The 16,901-nt window shown below is 40.0% G+C and overlaps 1 protein-coding gene across 1 annotated transcript; it reads left to right on the top strand.

Moving 5' to 3' along the window:
* The first annotated feature begins 240 nt into the window (after window positions 1-240).
* On the top strand, window positions 241-11,514 carry LOC119896829 (T-complex protein 11-like protein 1). The gene is made up of 10 exons (XM_038710272.1): window positions 241-355; window positions 1,998-2,088; window positions 2,215-2,344; window positions 2,459-2,579; window positions 4,796-5,003; window positions 6,343-6,492; window positions 7,109-7,290; window positions 7,802-7,983; window positions 8,422-8,594; window positions 10,240-11,514. Exons 2-10 carry the CDS (start codon window positions 2,010-2,012, stop codon window positions 10,470-10,472), a joined length of 1,458 nt encoding a protein of 485 aa, XP_038566200.1. The 5' UTR covers window positions 241-355; window positions 1,998-2,009; the 3' UTR covers window positions 10,473-11,514.
* Window positions 11,515-16,901: the final 5,387 nt, after the last annotated feature.

Raw genomic sequence — 16,901 nt, 5'->3', positions numbered from 1 at the left:
GCTGTACCGACACGCCTACTGTTATGATTTGAGAACTGGGCAAACTAACTGAAGCCGTCGTCTTTTTCTGTATTTATACAGAAAGGAATAAAAGACAACCATCTAAACACATTTATATCAATATGTTGTAACACGCTACAATTGCACAAACATTTAGATCAGGTTTTAAAACGATAGTGTTGTCTTTTCTAAAAATCCCCCCATAACTGTATCAGAATGGTTTAGCCCAGATTCAAACTTGATGTTGTGCTCTGTTGCTTTTAACGGCAGGTAGATGTTACCTAGCGTTATGTACGTGTGTTTTTCATCAGCATCTTCATAAGTCTTCATAAATTCCCCGAAATAACAACAACCGGTAAGTTGGGAGAGGGCTGCAACTAATTATTTTCATTGCCAATTAGAATTATATTTTGTTGATAAATCATTTGGTGTAGCATCCTATGGAGATGTTATTGAAACCGTGAGAGGCAAGTGAGAAAAACAACTTGGTGATCCATTTTCCAAGTCTTATCTAAATTGTGTGTGTTTGTTAAAACCTAGGAGCTGTTGTGTTGATTTGCCTGGGCTTTACTTTTTGAGCAGAGTGTAACGATAACGTAACTGGTTTGCTGGATGTGTCTTAAGAAATTGGATTGAGGAGTGAAGACGAGCGCTTCTCCTTGTCGTTAACACTTGGCATGGAAACAGCTGTTTAGCTGTCAAATGTTAGCTAATAATAATTTTCTTATAATGTAAACATTACTGAAAGCTACCTTTTGAGCTGTAAGTTAGTTTAGCTAACATTAAAACTATGTTTGCTGGTTTTAATCAAGTGGCATCCTTCAGGTCTGAAAAGTGAAGCCACTGCGGAAAAGCCTTAAACCTGCATTCTTTCTAATGGCCAGCAGGGGGCGGATGTCCGATTGCATTGGAGTTAATGACAACAGTTAATGACCCTACATCTCACTTTATTATTACCTCAGTAAACACTTTACTAATGAGTTTGGTCTCAATCGCTAGTCTCAAGTCTTCTTCAATACAGGATAATGCCTACTAAGTAAACGATGGTCCCATTTAGAGGAAAATAGTCAGTCCCTACTACCTTATGATTGACTAGTTGTTACCATGGCGTCCTATTATCACTATCCCCCCATCCCCATGTCTGTCCCCTGTCCGGCCCGGTGACAAATACATTGAAATAAATAATAAAACAGACAAATGAGTATATTAATGCACTTGTTAAAGTAAAATCTGTCAGGCACAATATGGTATCCAGCTCCTCATCCTCTATACCAGGCTGCCAGGCAGGACAGGTTTAAAAAAGAAAAAAGTCGTTTTTTTTTCTTCTTCAAAACAGTCTGATGTTCATTTTGTCAATTAGGGTCGAAATTAGAGTAAAGTAGATGATAAAGCAGTATATAAATTAGGGTGTGGCTACCTTGTGAATTAGGATAGAAGCAAATCCTATCCACTACACCCTGTGTACATTTAACTAACCATGGACTTATTTTTGTTTTTAGCCTGTTTTTGACTTGCCAAAATTAGCAGTCCAATTAATATCACAGTTAAAGTGAATTACGGAGTCACCTTACTAATCAAGCTAGCTAGCTCCACCCTCTCATTGAAATATGGTCACGTCTGGTTTCCCAAAACAAGAAGGCAACAGCCAAAAGAAAACAATTTAGATCAGACATAGAAAATGCATCACCAGAATTTTTTGTTGCACTTGCCTCACAGGGCTTCTGTAAGTAGTTGGATTTCTTGTTTTATTTTACTGACTGTCCAGAAGCCAAAAATATTTAGTTTACTATCATATGATAAAGAAAATCAGCAAATCTTCACATTTAAAACGCTTGAAATGTCATGTTTGGCATTTCTGCTAGAAAAATAACAATTATTAAAATGGCTGCAGATTTCTTTTCTGTCGGTTAAGTCATCGATTAATAAACTTAAAATTGCAGCCCTTTATATTTTTAGCTCTGTTGAATTTGTTAGTTACTGAGAATTTAAATGTCTAGACTGTTGCTGAAATGCCAAATCAAAGAGACGAGACCGCTGATGATTCCCCTGCTGACCTTCCCTGTCTGGAAAAACTTGACTCTCCTACGGGTATGAAGCTTTATTAAGGCAGTTATTGTTTTCAGGCACGTTCAGGGACCTGTAGTAATTTAATTATTACCACCGTTGCAGTTCTAATTATCTGTGGGTGTGTGTGTGTCCTGTCTGTGGTGTCAGGGAGCCCACCCACTGCCTCATTATCCAGGCTGATGGAGCTGGAAAATTGTGTTTCCAACCTGAGCCTTGCACATGAGATAGTGGTGAACCGAGACTTCTGCTTCAAACCCAAGAGCCCTACTACAGACAGGCAAGGAAAACACTCCACCGCAGCTAAAGTGACCTTGTTTTATTCTTATGTCCAAAATTTAGTGAGAGTTTAGTCTCTTCTGAGCTATTTTCTTTTGTTATTTTCCTTCTGTAGCCTGGAGGGCAGAGTGACAGAGATTGTTCACCGGGCGTTTTGGGACAATCTTCAAGAGCAGCTGAACAGTGATCCTCCAAACTACAGCCATGCTGTCATTCTGCTCCAGGAAGTCAAGACTGTAAGTGTCTATGGCACCAAATCCAAGTAGGTCTATCTGCGGGTCCACAGTAGTACAGGACCAGACTACAAGCTGTCAGACTTTTAAACTCAAATTCATCCTCAGCACTACTCCATTGATTATAGTTTATTTCTGTTTTACCATTTTATAATTGATTCTGTATTAATGTATATTGTCTGCTCTGTAGCAAGAAGGGAGTTACAAAACTCAGTTTCACTCTATAACTTGTTATATTACGACAATAAAGCTACCTACAACATGACATGCCTTCAAAACGGTAGCAGTTTGGGTAGGTTTAGGCACAAAAAAGACTTGATTAGGGTTAGGAAGAGATTCTGTTTTGGGTTAAAATAAGTATGTTAATCCAGGAAGTTATCTCGGGGTGTGACATGTTGTAGTACAGTGGGTGTGTCTGTGAGACTGCAGAGAGACCCTTCACATCAAATCAGAAGCTTTACTAGCAGATGAAGAGGGTCTACTGAGACCTCTGATCCCATTCATTGCCATATGCTTTCAAGATCAAAACCAGAGTTTACACACTATGGACAAATGACACATAACACATGGCCAGCCTTTAGTCACTGGAGCGATCTGCTCTTTGCAGGAAATAAATAATTAGTATTAATAAAAATATAGAGGTAATAGTAGGTAACGTAATATTTTCATTACTGAATTATCTATTCATATGTATATAATCACATGATATCTACATTGCAATGATAGTGATATTTGTAGAGATGTTGTGGCTAATGATAGTTATTATTGACTAAAGGAATAGTTTGACATTTTGGGGGATATGCTTATTGGCTTTCTGGGAGTGAGATGAGAAGATTGATACCACACTCATGACTGTGGGGTAAATATGGAGGTTGAGCCAGCAGCAGCTTGGCGTAGCTTAGCATAAAGACTGGAAACAGGGGAAACAGCTAGCCTAGTCTGTCCAAAGATAACAAAATCCACCTACCAGCACCTCTAAAGCTCCCTATTGGCAAGTTATATCTCCTTTTGTTTAATCCTACAAAACCGAAATGACATGTGGGCATCGTGTGCCAAACTATTCCTTGGCCAGGCACAGTCACTTACTGAACTCTCCGCTCGTTTACTGGCGACCTCATGGTGACAACAAGACTTCAGCGATATCAATCTCACATTTCAACTGAACTCTTGGCAAGTGTATTTTCCAAAGTGTCTCTTCCTTTAATCTATCGATTAGAGACCAACTGATGCAAAAAAGATTTTTAGGCCAATACAGATATTTGAGAGTGGGGAAAAAAAATCAGCCAACGCGTACTTCAACACCACATTGTTTTAAACAAAAACAGCCAATAATATTGGCCTGTTGATTCATCATTTGAGCTCTTGTAGGGATTATGTTTTCATTTAATTGATTCATTGTTCCTGATATCACTGTGGGAGATATTATTAGATTGTTTGTACGTGTAGATGAAAAGAATGGCATCCAAAACTCTCTAAGCAGGAGGTGAAGTCTTTAGTAAGAGGCAGATTGACATTGTCCATGTGGATATTAAAATCACCCAGCAGTAATATATTTGGTGAGAGAGAAGATAAGTAAGTGAGAAAAGCAGTAAAATCATTTAAAAATTCACTCTTTGGTTTAGGGGTGCGATAAACCGTTGCAATGATGGTTGGGGTGGGACCAGATAACTTGCAGACAACAGATTCGAACGTGCTAGAGACAGGTGCGGACACGGGCGAGACTTCCCACTTTTCGCGATACATTATCGCCGGAGCAGGTCAGCTGCCGAAAAACTGAGGCAGACCCGTCACTAGCAGGTGAACAGGCATTAGAAAGAGCCAGACACAAACAAACAAGATGTATGTCCTACCGGCCCACATTATAGATGGGGATTTAAGCGGCGTGAAAACAAGCAAGATGAGGCTTAGACCAGAACGGAACAGGTGAGATAACTATGAAGGCTCAGACAAACAGTAGTGCCGGCAGATCGTAAGGGTATTCCGTATGAAGGGAATTACACTGTCCGATTGAGTTATAGAACCAAAGGTAAGTCTGAAAGTTAAAAGATACGAGGTTTACCAGCGAGCAGCGGCAGCAAGTTGCGCCAGCGTTCACTCGCATCCGGGTTCCGGGTAAAACTACATCTTGTACTCTAAACCACATGAACTTTTAAGGGTGAGCTGAAATTTTCTGTATGTCAACTTAACTACACTAAAGATATCCTCATATTGCCTGTTAGATGCTTCAGTCCCTGCTGCTGCCCGGTCACGTCAGACTGAGATCTCAGCTGGACGAGGTGCTGGACATGGAGCTGATCCAGCAGGAGGTCGATCACGGAGCTCTGGATCTCCACAGATTGGCAGGATACATCGTCAACACCATGGCATCTTTATGTGCACCTGTGCGTGACTCAGAGGTCAGGGCACTGAGGGACCTCGAGGGCCCTGTGGGCTACTGAGGTGAGGGGCAGGTTAACAGACAAAGCTTGTGTCTAACTAGATATCTGAATAAACCCAGGTTATTTGACCCATTTTTACACAAAGCAAGGTCTGTAACCAACTGCATCTCCATACACATCACAGCTAAACCAGATTATTACATCAGATCTAAGAGTTTTAGGCCTTCATTTCATTGAAAGTAGTCTATAAAGTTTACTGATATCTTCTTCATGTTACTTCTCACTGTCATTTGGAGCCGCCAACGGGTTAAAATTATTTTTTGTTAGTGTGTTTGTGACTTTATGTAGTCCCAGTTTGTGTCTCTCATGTATCAGCCTACATTCGAGTCACACACACAAATTTAATTTGTGTGTAAAGTCTACAAAAGATCTTAGTATGTACTTGCTTGTTTCAAACTAGCTAACTAGTATTTCCATAATCAGGTTTCACTATTAAAACTTTACTGATACTGTAGCTTCATGAGCTGTAAATACTGTAACCTTGAAAAATACCATTTTAACTGCCAATCCTTTGTAAGTATGGGCATGACTGTGCATTCATGTAGAAATATTTCTGTTATGGGTGAGTGGAAAATATTCGTCTAAGCTAACCTAACAGTATTTAGTCATTTTTGTTATTAGCATAATGCTTTGTAATTTGAAGTTTTTTGTGTAATATAATTTAAATTCCTCTTAGTTTACACTATTATTAGATGGCCTTTTGAATTGTCACTATATATTACCTCTTTTACTCATCAACCCAAAGGGGTCATATCAGTTCTCTTCCCGTTAACTAACCGTGTGTAACAGTTACACCTGGCATAGTAGGCGTAAATATTTAGTACCTAATCTCTATGTAGTAACTAGTTTGTGTGATGCAAACCCTTTTCATTTAGAGAAACTGATGGTTGCCTCTGTGATTCAGATGTATGTAACAGGAACAAACTGGGGCTAACTTTGTAGGAGGCTAAAAGTAAAAAACTATATATCAGACATTATAGAGAGCTGGTCAACTTGTCTTCAGAAACTTTATGTCCACCTGTGCATCCATACCTTCTGTTACTTCCACTGAAAACTGAACGCAATGGTGCTTTTTTTCTAAATTAGTTCACATCATTAAAAAATCAATCAATCATCATTTGTTTTCTTGTGACTTGTTATTGATTCTATATTTTTGTCAAATCAATTATTCATTTTTTGGATGTTGTCTTCTCACCCTGTGCCTTTCCTTCTTCCTGTAAAGCACTTCCTCCATTTGGAATAGTGCTATATTAATAAAGGTCGCATTTGTAATACATTTTTTTTGGTAAAGCATCCCAAAAACTGTTTCATGCAAAACTGATTCCCCTTCCCTTCCCTTAGGGAAATCTTCCGTGTCTTGGGCCTGATGAAGACCGACATGGTTAACTTCACCCTCCAGAGCCTGAGGCCTCACCTCCTGCAGCAGGCCGTGCAGTACGAGAGAGCCAAATTCCAGCAGATTCTGGACAAGCAGCCAGGTGAGGAAAGGAGCTTAAATCTCAAACCTGACTGCTACAGTGTGAGTGACAGATGGTGAAGGTGACTTTGTGACTGTGAAATGTATGGTCATTACATATTTCACTTCTTAATTAAAAAGATTTTGACCTTTGTCGCTCTAATGCACCGTCCTGCCATTTTTCAGCTACTCATAGATTGGGTGAAGAGCTGGACAGCCAATCAGTAAACTCTATTCTGGCTAAGTACAGCTGGCAAATCAGGGTCATTGGCAGAGTGACAGGGCCCTTGGTGCTGACACAGTCAGGTTAGCTGTGATACTAAATATACGCAAGTCTTTTATCCCCCTAGAAAGAGTGTCCTTCAAATTAAATTTTGTAAGCAAATTAAATAATGTGGTTACAGTATTCTATATACCAGCAATATTGTAGTTTTAATAGCATTTTTTTCCAGTCATCTTGGATGCTGTGAAAGTGAAGCAAATGTGCTACAAACACAATGTAATTGGTTTTGGTCCCCATACTCCCTAAACATCATTCAAAACACTCTTCACACTTCAGCGGCGTTGCAGTAGATCTTAATCATGTGAAACTGTTGAGGTTTTCATTTATACATATGTCTTTTACTGTTTTTCTTCAGCTTCTCTGCACAATACCACAGCTTGGCTTCAGGCAGCAGCGTCAGAGGAGGAGTCGGCCAGTAGAGCCCAGTCGGAGTCTCTCAGTCCTGACAGCCGAGGTCCTGTTAGCGCCAACGCTGTACTAAACCGGGCCTACATGAGTCTGTTATTCTGGGACCCGCAGGACCAGAAATATCCTGAGGTCAGCTGCAGTCTGCAAAATTATATCACACTACACTTCCTTTCGTCAGAGTGATATTTTATTGATTATCAGGGAATATTCAGTCTCCCAAAACACCCCTTCACCCTGATGCATGTTAAAGCATGTGACAACTCATTAGAGCTCATGTAGCATTGTAGAACAGCATTTCCCAACCTTATTCTGTCTGACACAAAGTCCTGTCAGATGAACAAAATATCGGCCGGTAAGGGCTTTAAAATTCTGTATCGGTCCAAAATGAACATTCCTGCCCGTATAACAGGCCGATGCAAAGTGAGTTTAAAACTGTCGGATATCTGCAAAAGTCCAGTTTCATGCATCCCTATCTACAGTCTTTCCATGTACCTCCTGGCGGGTACATGTACCCTTGGTTGGGAATCACTGTTGTAGAATATCCAAAGCCGAGAATGCTGTCATCTAGATGAAGAAGAAGTTTTCTTTGTAAAGTTCCCTATGATTAACCATATGACGTGACCTCGACCTCCTCACACAGACTGCGTTGATGGACCGAGCCCGTCTGGAGGCTCTGGGCCAGCGGCTCCAGCTACTGGTCCTGGAGGCATCGGTGCTGCTTCTGATCAATGCTCAGTGTGGAGGCGCCATTTTCTCCCTGCAGGGGTTTGTAGGTAAACTCAGGCAGTCCGTCGCTGCCCTGCTGGAGGGCAGTCACACCAGGTAAGAGGAGGATTTGGTGATGCATGTACTGGCTGTCATGGGGAACAGGTATTGTATGAGAAGGAAACCAATGGAGGTGACAGGAGGCAACTAGCTTGTCAGAACGGATCCAGCTAACCTCATTCTTTCTGTTTAGAGAAGCCCCGTCATGATTAGTGGATAAATGTGGAACAGCAGCTTGTGATATTCAAGGCCTGCTCACACTCTGGTCCAGGGTGCAATAAAATGTAGCAAAGGCTATTTATCCCATAAGGATCTTTTATTAAAATCTAATTTTATTTCATCTAATTCTCTTCTGAGACCTAGTTGTTATTGACTTCCACGAGTCCCTTTGCTCAGTCTCTTATTAATGGATAAATTCATATGCCTGCTGTGACCTAATACACATCTAATGAAGCCTGCAGGTGATTTGTCTAATGCTGGTTTCTGGTGCTGCAGGGAAGCTGACCTGAAAGGTGCGCTGCTGGGTCTCGGGGAGACAGTACTGCAGCAGGTGAATGAAGCTCTGAGCGGCCAGGGAGGAGCAGCGCTGCCTCAGGAGAGCCTGGATCTGCTGAAAGGACAAATATCCGAGCTGTGGAAGCACAACAACCCGGTCCGCACGCTCATAGGTCAGACTGAGCACAGGGACTAGGGAAATCATTAATTGAAGCACAAATGGCGAGGGGATGGTGTAAATCCACATATTACATTTAAGTTTCCATGTATTTATTGCTAGATTTTGGTGGTTGTTATGTTTTAATAAACATTTAAAGGTTCAGTGTGTAATATTTAGGAGGATCTATTGACAGAAATGCAATATAATATAGGTTTTCAGTGGTATATAAAGACCTTACATAATGAACCGTTATGTTTTTATTACCTTAGAATGAGCCATTTCTATCTACATACGCCGCAGGTCCTCTTACATGGACGTTGCCATGTTGCGGCGCCATGTTTCTATAGTAGCCCAAATGGACAAACGTTTCTTTAGAACGCGTTTATCACTACATTGAATGTGCACAAAGAAAAAGAAGAACAAGTAACGTTAGTAGTACTAGTAGTCGTGGTTTATTAGAAATAGGAAAATAAGCGAAATTTGGACAACTGGAGGCCCACACGTAATATTTAGCACAAGAGTCGACAGAGCATGTCGGCCAGGGAGGGGTGGGAGGTGCATGCATGTGGAGTCGGAATAATCAGAATCTTTTTGAACCTCCTTAAATCTTTATTGCAAAAAGAGAAATAAAGTGTATATGGGACATAAAGAAGTATACAGAACATTGATTCGTGCAAAATCATGTGTTGCATATACATAATTTGAAAACATGTCATTTGTAATGTGGTTATAACGCTTAGTTTGCTGTCCGTGTAGAGTGAACTAGATGTCTGCATGTTGTTTATACGCTCTGATAATGCTAATTAGCGTCTATGTTGATTCCACATGAACACACACTGAAGTTGGAAGAACAATTTCACAACTCAGGAAATGGGACCATCCGAGAAGCATGTGAACGCACCATGAGTTGCTGGTTGCAATTTGCAACCCTCATCACTAGATGCCACTAAAACTTACACACTGAACCTTTAAGTTCAGTAAGTAAGTAATATTTTAGGCTGATAAACCCTTCAAAGCTGTTGGAAATACATTTTGATAGAGAAATTGAAGTATGTTTTAGTCTGTAAAAAGCTGACAGTTTGGGATGCACCATTTTCACTCAACAGGAGAAACATGCCTTGCAACGAAGGTTTATTTTCTTTATTGATTAATCAGTCCATTATTTTCTTAAGTTATTGATTTATCATTTTGTCAGTAAAATGTCTGAAAATATTTAGTTTGCTTTCATATATGACATAAAAAGCTGTAAATCTTCACATTTAAGGAGCTGGAACCACAGGATGTTTGGTGTTTTTGCATGAGAAATTACTCAATATTAAAAACACGACATGTTCACATTTTAGACATCTTTTTGCTGCATACTGTTAATTGTAACAGCTTACCAAACTTAGATTACCTGAACTGAGTGATTTTTATGTTTTCACTTCATTTAAAGTAGACAATTCAGACTTTTTAGGGTGATAAACTCTTCAAGACTTATTCAAAATACATTTTAATCTGTACAAAGCTGACATGTTGGGAATGCACATTTTGTCATTTAGTTTGGGTTATCTCTGTCCACATGCATCTTTTTAAACTTACATATGTGGTGTTGCCGAGAGATAAATTCTTCCCTACTCTCTCCTTCACCCACTCATCTCTCTCTCTCAATCAAACAGGAGGAAGGGTACGGGGCTTCCTCCAGGCCTTGCTGCAGGGCGGCCCCGCTAAAAGGAGTCCAGAGCTGCCCTCTCCCCTCAGGCTGGTGAGTGCTGAGCTAGCCGACATGGGGATGGCCTTTGGGCAAGTCGTACACTTCAACCGAACAGTCTTTGGCCCCTTCTACGCACCCATCCTCAGGAAACTGCTGTTCCCACCAGGAGAGGCTGAGACCGGGGAGGACTCACGCTAGGCTGGGGGCGACCCAGACAACCTCCAGTGACCTTAAAATAAGCTGCCATTTGCATTAAATGTGTAGCTATAGATAGTGTGAATACAGTGAATGAATGTTTGAGGGAAAGACATTTACAGTCTGCAGGGGGGGAAAATGTTGTATATTATATTTTTTACAAAAAAGTCTAAATCAAAGCCTGAGGCAGGTGCTGAATTATTATTCCATTAATGCATATTACGCACACATTTGAGTGCACAAAACATTAGGACACCTAATAGATTGTGTGAAACAAAATGAGTAATAGTTTTTACTTGGACAAGAGTAACAAATAGTTTGTAGTGTGTTAATTCATAACAAGAGACTGATTGTGATTCTTGTTTAAATGTTTAGAGGAGAGCAGTTGCTGGAAAACACATTTTTTGGTTTTCACTCAGTTTACTTTGTCTCAAGATAAACACCCTCAGGAAAAAAACAAAAGTACCAAAGATTATCCTAATAGTTTGTAAATGACACTTCAGTTTTAAAATGTAGCTGGTTTCTTTATGTTGGCAGATGTTTGTATTAGGGCTGAACGATTAATTGCATTTGCATTATTATCGCGATTTGATAACACAAGATTTTCTAATCGCAAAGGCTGCGATTACGTTCTGGTCACATGACACGCGAGAGTAAAGCAGTCTGCAGAGGAAGCATCAACTTACGCTCTACGTTGACTTGTACAGTGGCCTCAAGCTTGACAGAAGCTGACACTACAGAAACTTTAGTGTCACACAGGGAATGAAAGTAGCACCCGTGGGTAACTTGGTGATGTTGGTGGTTGAAAATGTCCAGCCATCCGCTGGATGACCGTAAAAATACACAACAGAAAGACGCGTGTAGTAAGGTAAGGGTATTGTGGCGATCGGCGCCTGTGTCACACACAGCCACCAGTCAGTATAATTATTATTATTATAAACCAAAAATATACTCAGTGTTTCCCATACAGTTGTTGGTATTAGTGGGGGGTGGTGTGTGGAACAGGCGCTTATTTGTAAATAAAAATGAAACTGATTAATTGTAATTTTATAGTTTGTGAGTTTATTGCAATAACTCACATGGTTCAGTTGTTTTATTCCATGTTATATAACTGAAACTAAGTGAACATCTGTAATCCATTTGGTTTGCAGGAGAAATAGTTTTCAATTTATTTTTGAGGTACACCCTTCCCATGCCGAATTCTATGGCTGGGATATCTGTGTGGTAGCAGCTACTAGGAGACTAACTGTGCTCATAAGACACTGTGCTGGAGCTGATATATAGTTCCTACTGTTCGGTCCGTGTACATTGCGGCCAACGGATTTTCGTTTTGAAACAAAAAAAACAAAAACAAAAAACGGCTCGTTTCCCAATTACCATTAGTAAATAGGGAAACGGGAAACAAACAGTTTTTCGTTTTGATATTAAGAAACGGAAAACGAAAAAAAATCTCGTTATCCGATTGTGTGTTTATAGATGGAGATCGGAAATTCAAATATGAGTGTATAAATCTTAGTCAATTTTGCATTGGTTTTTTTTTGGTGACCCGGAAGCTATGGTAAGCAGTAAGCGGCTTGGGGTGCTATAGCCTATATGCGCGCTTGACAGACTGTGTGCATGCATTTTCCTTCAACATAGAGTGGTCGTATGAGGTCACCGAGGTCCAGACCTCAGTAATTATGTAGGCTATGTATGTATGTATAATAATAAAAGGAATAATAGAAAGATTAAATTGGGAGAAATAATCTTCTGCCATTACATAGGCTAAATAAAATCATTCGAATAAAAACTGATTACATTGATACACGGTCCACTTAAATGAACAGCATGAGGGTGCAGCTGATTATTAAGCCGCTACCATAATTTCTCCATTGCTCCATTAGTGCCTCTAAATTGTTTTGGATGTACAATTCTGTTTCCTCTGCAGAGTTTCCTCTGTCTGTCCTGTCAAGTTCATAACAACAGTTTTTAGTTTTGCTGCATAAATGTCCCAAGGATATTTGCTGTGACATTATTGCGCCCATGGAAACGTTTTAAATGACTGACAGCAGCCTCTCTAATCATGAAAGTAAACCGTAAGACAAAACACTAATACATCAACATAATAATGAAATCACCTGGAAAGTTATAAGGGTCGGTAGAGATGGGATAAATCAGAGAAAATCATTAGTTGGGTTGAGTGGATGGATGATTTATGCGTAAATGATTATACAGATATTGTCAGAGCCAGTCCGCATCACACCAATGTAGCTCCTATAATCGTGACAAAACAGTGCAAACAGCTGCTGATGTCAAATTAGTAGGCTGCAATATCAACCAGAGCATTCAGCACTAACCTGATGTATTTTATGTTGTGTTTAGTAACAATATTGCCCATTATGGAGTCTGTAGCCTACATGTCATTTGCACAGTGTTCCTCCCTGTCAATAAGCACCCCTCTTCCCGCTTGTAATTAAGTAATAGGCTATGTTTCCACCTTGCGATGGCCTGAATTAAAACAACACTGTAAGAATGCACAGGTCAAAGATGCGCTTTTTGTATTCCATCTTCGTAACATTAGATATGCAACTCCAAATCCCTGACTTTGGAGTATGTGCCATAGGCCCACAACCGCTTACTTGGCTGCTTACCATAGCTTCCGGGTCCCGGGAAAAAAAAAACAATGCAAAATTGAGGAATAAGATTTATACACCCGTATTTGAATTTCTGATTTCCATCTATAAACACATTAAAAAATTTTTTTTACTAATGGTAATTGGGAAACGAGTCGTTTTTGTGTTTTTCATTTCAAAACGAAAATCACGGGCCCAGTTCCAGGAAGCCATTGATTTTCTATACAGCATGAAACTATTTATCAGACTCTTGCTTACGTTGTATAATACATCCGAGTGAAAATGTGAGTTTATATGTATAATTTGGCTGTTTATCTATCGTTGTGTCGTAATGCAGTTAAACCACAGACTGATAAGAACAGGTACAATGTACAGTGAGGAAAATAAGTATTTGAACACCCTGCTATTTTGCAAGTTCTCCCACTTAGAAATCATGGAGGGGTCTGAAATTGTCATCGTAGGTGCATGTCCACTGTAAGAGACATAATCCCCAAAAAAAAATCAAAGAAATCACAATGTATGTAATGATTTTTTTAACTATTTATTTGTATGATACAGCTGCAAATAAGTATTTGAACACCTGTCTATCAGCTAGAATTCTGACTCTCAAAGACCTGTTAATCTGCCTTCAAAATGTCCACCTCCACTCCATTTATTATCCTAAATTAGATGCACCTGTTTGAAGTCGTTAGCTGCATAAAGACACCTGTCCACCCCATACAATCAGTAAGAATCAAACTACTAACATGGCCAAGACCAAAGAGCTGTCCAAAGACACTAGAGACAAAATTGTACACCTCCACAAGGCTGGAAAGGGCTACAGGGAAATTGCCAAGCAGCTTGGTGAAAAAAGGTCCACTGTTGGAGCAATCATTAGAAAATGGAAGAAGCTAAACATGACTGTCAATCTCCCTCGGACTGGGGCTCCATGCAAGATCTCACCTCGTGGGGTCTCAATGATCCTAAGAAAGGTGAGAAGTCAGCCCAGAACTACACGGGAGGAGCTGGTCAATGACCTGAAAAGAACTGGGACCACCGTTTCCAAGGTTACTGTTGGTAGTAAACCAAGACGTCATGGTTTGAAATCACGTATGGCACGGAAGGTTCCCCTGCTTAAACCAGCACATGTCAAGGCCCGTCTTCAGTTTGCCAATGACCATTTGGATGATCCAGAGGAGACATGGGAGAAAGTCATGTGGTCAGATGAGACCAAAATAGAACTTTTTGGTCATAATTCCACTAACCGTGTTTGGAGGAAGAAGAATGATGAGTACCATCCCAAGAACACCATCCCTACTGTGAAGCATGGGGGTGGTAGCATCATGCTTTGGGGGTGTTTTTTTCTGCACATGGGACAGGGCGACTGCACTGTATTAAGGAGAGGATGACCGGGGCCATGTATTGCGAGATTTTGGGGAACAACCTCCTTCCCTCAGTTAGGGCATTGAAGATGGGTCGAGGCTGGGTCTCCCAACATGACAATGACCCGAAGACCACAGCCAGGATAACCAAGGAGTGGCTCTGTAAGAAGCATATCAAGGTTCTGGCGTGGCCTAGCCAGTCTCCAGACCTAAACCCAATAGAGAATCTTTGGAGGGAGCGCAAACTCCGTGTTTCTCAGTGACAGCCCAGAAACCTGACTGATCTAGAGAAGATCTGTGTGGAGGAGTGGGCCAAAATCCCTCCTGCAGTGTGTGCAAACCTGGTGAAAAACTACAGGAAACGTTTGACCTCTGTAATTGCAAACAAAGGCTACTGTACCAAATATTAACATTGATTTTCTCAGGTGTTCACATACTTATTTGCAGCTGTATCATACAAATAAATAGTTTAAAAAATCACACATTGTGCTTTCTGGATTTTTTTTTTTTTTTTAGATTATGTCTCTCACAGTGGACATGCACCTACGATAATTTCAGACCCCTCCATGATTTCTAAGTGGGAGAACTTGCAAAATAGCAGGGTGTTCAAATACTTATTTTCCTCACTATAACTGACAATTTTGCAGACTAGGTGTTCACTGTGATGGACTATGCAACATAAGTTTCAAGAGTCAAGATAGTTACACCATGTGCTATGATACACCATAGTTGGCACATTTTCATATAGTTCGGCCATAAATACATACCAGTTGATACCTGGAATGCTAGCCAAAATACATTACATTTCTAAAATGTTGTAGTATAATTTGCAGAACGGTTAGAATAAAGGAATTGCATTCATAAAACAGGTGACTGATTTTGCTACAGCTCTCAGCAGAATGGATGAGAAAACTTGAATGTGTCACATGGGTAAGCATTTTCTTAAAGATAAAGGTTTGACAATCTTTTGACAACACTACCCGCTGTTTTGAAGTTACTTCCAGAATTCTCAAAAACTCCCTAACCACATGAATAAAAACATTTTTTGTCTGCTGCACCACAAAAACTTTTCAAACTGCAACTTGATTTAATATCCAGTTAGCCAGAACTATCACATCTCCTTGCACATTTAGTACATCGCAAATAAAAACAGTGTTATAGTGCATGAAAATATACTGTAATGGAAAGAAACAAACGAAAGTTATACAACGTTATCTTGTTGTCGTACAAACTGAGCAAGGACCTATGTCATTTCCTTTTACTATTTTGGTTTAGGAGAGTCGCAACTTGGAAAAGGGGTTAAATTTTTTTTTAGCATGTAACAAACAATTAGTATTTTTTAAAGAGGTCATGTTATGCTTTTCCCTTTCCTTTTTGTGTTAAATCTGTTTTTTGATGCATGTAATATGTTTGAAGACTGAACTGCCTGAAAACTGCTTGATGGTTGTCCAGTCTTTACTTCCATAAACTATCTGCGTCACTATGTAACACACGTCATAATGCTCGCCTAGCGGCTAGTGTGGCACACCCTCAGAAACATTTGTGGAGAAACCACTGAGCTGCAGCACACAGTGACAAGATGTCCGCCCGCTGCCTCCCATCACCACCACCGCTCTTCCTTCCAAACGTTAGATACTCTCCAGGCAGTAAATGGACATAAAGTTGTTACTGTGATGTAGAGACAGTGCACAGTTAACGTTAATCATTTTACGTATGAAAGATAAATTTGTTACAAATGAAAACCACTCTGAAACTCTTGCTGCAGTCTCGGTTATGAAGCGGGTTCGGGAACATGTACAGCTGAACCGAAGCCGTGGTTACCGGCTGAAGCAGCTTTGTATTGGATCACATTACCTTGCTTCTGATTGGCTAGTAGTCTTTAACTGTGCATGTTCAACTCCCAACAAAGAGTAATTAGAAGTGAGATGCTTCACTCCGTAGCTAAAACAAAGCATTCAACACACGCAGCAATAGGCAGTATGGGGGAAAAAAAAAAAAAAAAAGGTGTTTTTAGAAAATTAAACTATGTTAACCAATTTCGGTACAACCCCATAATAAAACTAGGAACCTGAAAAGGAGCATAACATGACCACTTTAAAATCTAAAATGGTAAGCATTTTTGAGGATTCAACAAATACCATCACCACAGCATAACAGTTAGTGTTTTTCAAAGATCACCAGGCACTTTGGAAAATTGGATGCTTAGCTCCCTGACTTGACTGTAATGTAATGATAAGCACAAACTGAGGCTAATTGTTCGCAGAGATTAGAAGTTGCACCACCCACTAATCTCTATAGCAGGGAAACACTCATGGTATAATTGTACAATAATTATCATGTTGTTATATTTGTCACAGCTGGTGTAATGTTTCTTTTTATGTTTTACTATTCAACCATAAAACAAACTCAATGCCGACAACAGACTTCAGAGGGATTCTTTGTCATTGTATTATTTAATT

This window comes from Micropterus salmoides, unplaced genomic scaffold, assembly GCF_014851395.1.
Source record: "Micropterus salmoides isolate LMB-PRFRI ecotype aquatic unplaced genomic scaffold, ASM1485139v1 Ms_hic_scaffold_1092, whole genome shotgun sequence".
Taxonomy (NCBI): domain Eukaryota; kingdom Metazoa; phylum Chordata; class Actinopteri; order Centrarchiformes; family Centrarchidae; genus Micropterus; species Micropterus salmoides.
Note: the sequence above shows the minus strand (reverse complement) of the source record. Positions and strands in the feature narration are given on the sequence as shown.